The sequence below is a fragment of the Nicotiana tabacum genome, chromosome 14 (assembly GCF_000715075.1).
Source record: "Nicotiana tabacum cultivar K326 chromosome 14, ASM71507v2, whole genome shotgun sequence".
NCBI lineage: Eukaryota > Viridiplantae > Streptophyta > Magnoliopsida > Solanales > Solanaceae > Nicotiana > Nicotiana tabacum.
The window spans coordinates 108,021,799-108,025,782 of record NC_134093.1 but is presented as its reverse complement, the minus strand read 5'-3'; the positions used below and the strand labels follow the sequence as shown (position 1 = coordinate 108,025,782).

The 3,984-nt window shown below is 35.0% G+C and overlaps 1 protein-coding gene across 1 annotated transcript; it reads left to right on the top strand.

The window, feature by feature from the left end:
• Positions 1–380: 380 nt before the first annotated feature.
• LOC107785557 (NAC transcription factor 56-like) lies at positions 381–2,249 on the top strand. Its single transcript, XM_016606888.2, has 3 exons — positions 381–640; positions 739–1,022; positions 1,508–2,249. The coding sequence occupies exons 1-3, from the start codon at positions 457–459 to the stop codon at positions 1,847–1,849; spliced, it is 810 nt and encodes a 269-aa protein (XP_016462374.1). The 5' UTR covers positions 381–456; the 3' UTR covers positions 1,850–2,249.
• The last annotated feature ends 1,735 nt before the right edge of the window (positions 2,250–3,984 follow it).

The following is a 3,984-nucleotide window of genomic DNA, read 5'->3' as shown; positions in this document are numbered from 1 at the left end:
GAAAAAATATATAAAAATTAACTAAAAAAGACGACTCCTTGATTTAATGGAGAAAGAAGTTAAAAAAAAATAAATTTGTTGGAAGTTTTGTTGGGGAAGGTCACGAAAGGGGATTTCGTCTGTTACATTTTTTTAAAAAAAAAAACATGACATCGAAAGCATGTTGGTGTTAGTTCCATTTTTTTGTTGTATATTTGGTCCATACAAACATTTGGTCCATACAAACATCACTTCCAGCTGTTGTGGCCTAATCCGATTCGTCACCGGTACGCGATGTGTCGCATTACGATTGGTGGAAGTAAGAAGTTAGTTACCTTGGACCATCCCTAGTATATATTCTTCCTCATATGCCATATAGTTCATTCTACTAATGTCAATTTTGTTCATGATTTCTCTATGTAACATTCAAATTGTCCCAAAACTTACAAAATTTTGTGTAGATATTGTATAAAAAAAATGGAGAGCACCGGTTTGATGTCCGGTTCGAACCACCTTCAACTTCCACCGGGGTTTCGGTTCCACCCGACCGACGAGGAGCTCGTGGTTCATTACCTCGAGAAAAAGGTAGCTTCCGCTCCTTTGTCGGTCACAATCATAGCTGAGGTTCATCTTTACAAATTCGATCCATGGGAATTACCAAGTAACTATTGCTTTCTTTTCGTTTCATTTTATGTGAAATGCTTTCCTTTTTAAAGGGAATAGGATCATACATATGAAAGTTTTTGATTATATTTGTAGGTAAGGCAAATTTTGGGGAGCAAGAATGGTATTTTTTTAGTCCGAGAGATAGAAAGTATCCGAACGGGGCGAGGCCTAATCGGGCGGCAACTTCAGGTTATTGGAAGGCTACTGGAACAGACAAGCCAATATTTACAAGCAATGGTACTAAAAAGATTGGTGTGAAAAAGACACTTATTTTCTACCGGGGAAAGCCTCTTAAAGGAATGAAATCCAATTGGGTCATGCATGAATATCGCCTTGTTGATAATAATTCTTCTCTAACCAAGAAATGCTCTTTACGGGTAAGGTAACTTTCTCATTTCAAAAACAAATAAAAGAGAGAAAATAAAATCAAAAAAAGTATAGACTATTAAGTTTTACAACAATAAGGTGTATAGTTTCATAAGTAGGGTCTGAGAAGGGTAGAGTGTACGCAAACCTTACCCTTGCATTTAAGAAGGTAAAAAGACTATTTATGGTAGACCCTCGGCTCAAGAAAGAAAAAAGGAAGGGGCACAAAAATAGTGAAGGTCCTACTGGGAACCCATGTCGCTGGCTTCAAAGTCCAGAGTGCTAACCACTACACCGTAGAACCTTAGAATCCGTAGAACTTATATACATAGTATAATTTTTCCCGGAAGATGTTTAACTGTTAATCCATTGATTGTTGTAGCTCTGCCCTAGTTTCTCGATACCTAAGTCTCAATAAATTAATTTTTTTTGTCGGCTTATATTAATATAATTTCATGATGTTTTATTAATTTATTAATTTATTTATTTTGTGTAGCTTGATGATTGGGTATTGTGTCGGATTTACAAGAAAAACAGTTCAAGTACAATAATGGAAATGGACAAGGAGGATTCTATTGAGGACACAACAGGTTCAACTTCGATATTGCCAGCTTCATCAATGAATTATTTCGACCAAAATCCAAGTATAGGAGCTTTAAGAGTAGGTTCTAATTTTGATGAGCTTTTTGAAAATGACATGAAAATGGCCAAAAATGAATATGAAAATGGCAATGATACGCCATTAATGGAGGGAAATTCGAGTTCATTTCTTACAATGCTCAATCAAATTTCACCCAGAAGTTCACAGCTCAATTCTTGGTTTTCTGGCTACAGATAGAGTTATTTTTTACCAATACATTAATTTTATTGAGAAGTTTATTTCAATGGTTGAATTTTAGGATATTGGTTTTAAGGTTTTTTGGAAGGAATATACTTGCGAGAGAATGAAATTATATACTGCAAAATAATTTACTCTTCCTGTCGCAATTTAATTTTTCTTGGGACGAGGGTCTATCTAAAATAGTCTTTCTACCCTATAAAGATAGGGATAATGTTTGCGTACACCTCACACTCTTTAGTTTATGGGATCATATTGAGTATGTTGTTATCTTTGTTGTTGTCGCAGTTTAATTATTTATTCTCGAATTTTAGTTATATGAACTTAATTAACATCACATGGCCTAGAGCTAAATTCTGTTTTAGTTTTGGACTTTGTTAGTTTCAAGGTTTAGATACTTGTCCTTAGCCATTACCATGACCACAACTAGGGATGTCAATGGTTTGGTTCGACCGATTATTTTATAAAATTTGTATCATACTAATTTTTCGGTTATTCTATTATGTATAATTAAAATTCGACTTTTCGAAACTGTTTCAATCATGTCGATTTCTCTTCGGTATCGGTACAGTTCGGTTTATTTTCGGTAATTTTTTAACTGTCATGTAAAAGTCACTAGTAAAAATAGAATGCAATAACATACATACTTTTATAGGACTTAACATGTCACGACCCTAATTTTCCTCCGTAGGATGTCGTGACGACACCTAATCTCTAAGACTAGGTAAGTCAAATACTTACTAAATAAATAGAAGAATTCAACCATCGAATGATAAATACGAAATAAAAATCTTATATACAATTACAATTTTCAAAACCAGTAGTACAAGTTATAAACTCTACTAAGTTTGCTAGAAAAAAATAATCCCTTAATGTAACTATTCGGGATAGAATTTAACAGTACAATAAAAATATTAAAAGGTGACTCTGAGGCCAGCGAACGCGATGGCAGATTTACCTTGAGTCTCCACCGCATATGCACCACTCTTAAAACCCACACGATACGAAGTGCCTGGATCTGCACAAAAAATGTGCAGAAGCATAGTATGAGTACACCACAGCGGTACCCAGTAAGTATCAAGACTAACTTCGGTGGAGTAGTGATGAGGGACACTCAAGACACATACCAGACTAAATTACCAGAACAAATGTGAAGGTGAATTAACAGAGAAAAACAATATTAATATACAACTAAGCAGGATAAGGAATACCAAACAATACTTGTAACGAGACACCGATAACAATAATATTTAATAGGAAGCAGTCAGGTAATAATGCAGTAGAGTAAGCTGGACACAGTCTAAGTCCAGTGAAATCAAAATAAAGAAAAAATAAGTAACAACTCAATAAGAACAACCGCTGTCATACCATATTTATTCAAGCATTTCCACGAGGTACCGAACCTCATAATCACAGATCACGGGTCCCAATTCTTGAACCCTGATCACTTGGCATCTTGTGCCCACATTACAACTTATATCCGCACGGACGACTCACATGCCAATAGAGCATTCCTCACACAATAGGCAAGTAGACAAGAGTACGTATAATGGTTAATGGCGTCAGGATTTAACTACGTATATGCTTGTACAAGTGTCCTACTACAATTCCAGCGATTGCTCCAAAACGCACACGCAAGTATACATGGTCATTCAAGTAATAAAATGATAAGTCGAGTGTCAAACCCACAGAGACTTGTATTAACTACCAACTAAATTCACCAAGATTGTTATTCAGTCGAGCCAATTTGAGTTCAAAAGTGTGATTATACCAAACAATAATTCTAACTAGTAACTAAATTATCAAACATCAAAATGATTGTTGTGTATTCAGTAGAGATAAATATTCCAGGGTTGTGATCGATTCACCAATCCTATTGTGTTCTAATTAACTCTCCCTTTCATATAATTCACTCATTGTTACTAACACTACCAAAAAAAATTGGAATTAGCTACGAATGTCGTCGCTAATCTGTCGCTAAAACACTCGTAGCTAGCATAATTTTTTGATAATCCGTTGCTAATCCGTAGCTAAATGAGATTAGCAACGGATTTTTCTGTTTAGCTACCGAATTTGTTCGTCGCTAAAACTTGATTTCTTACTAGTGTAATTAATCGAACAATTGCTCTCGTATC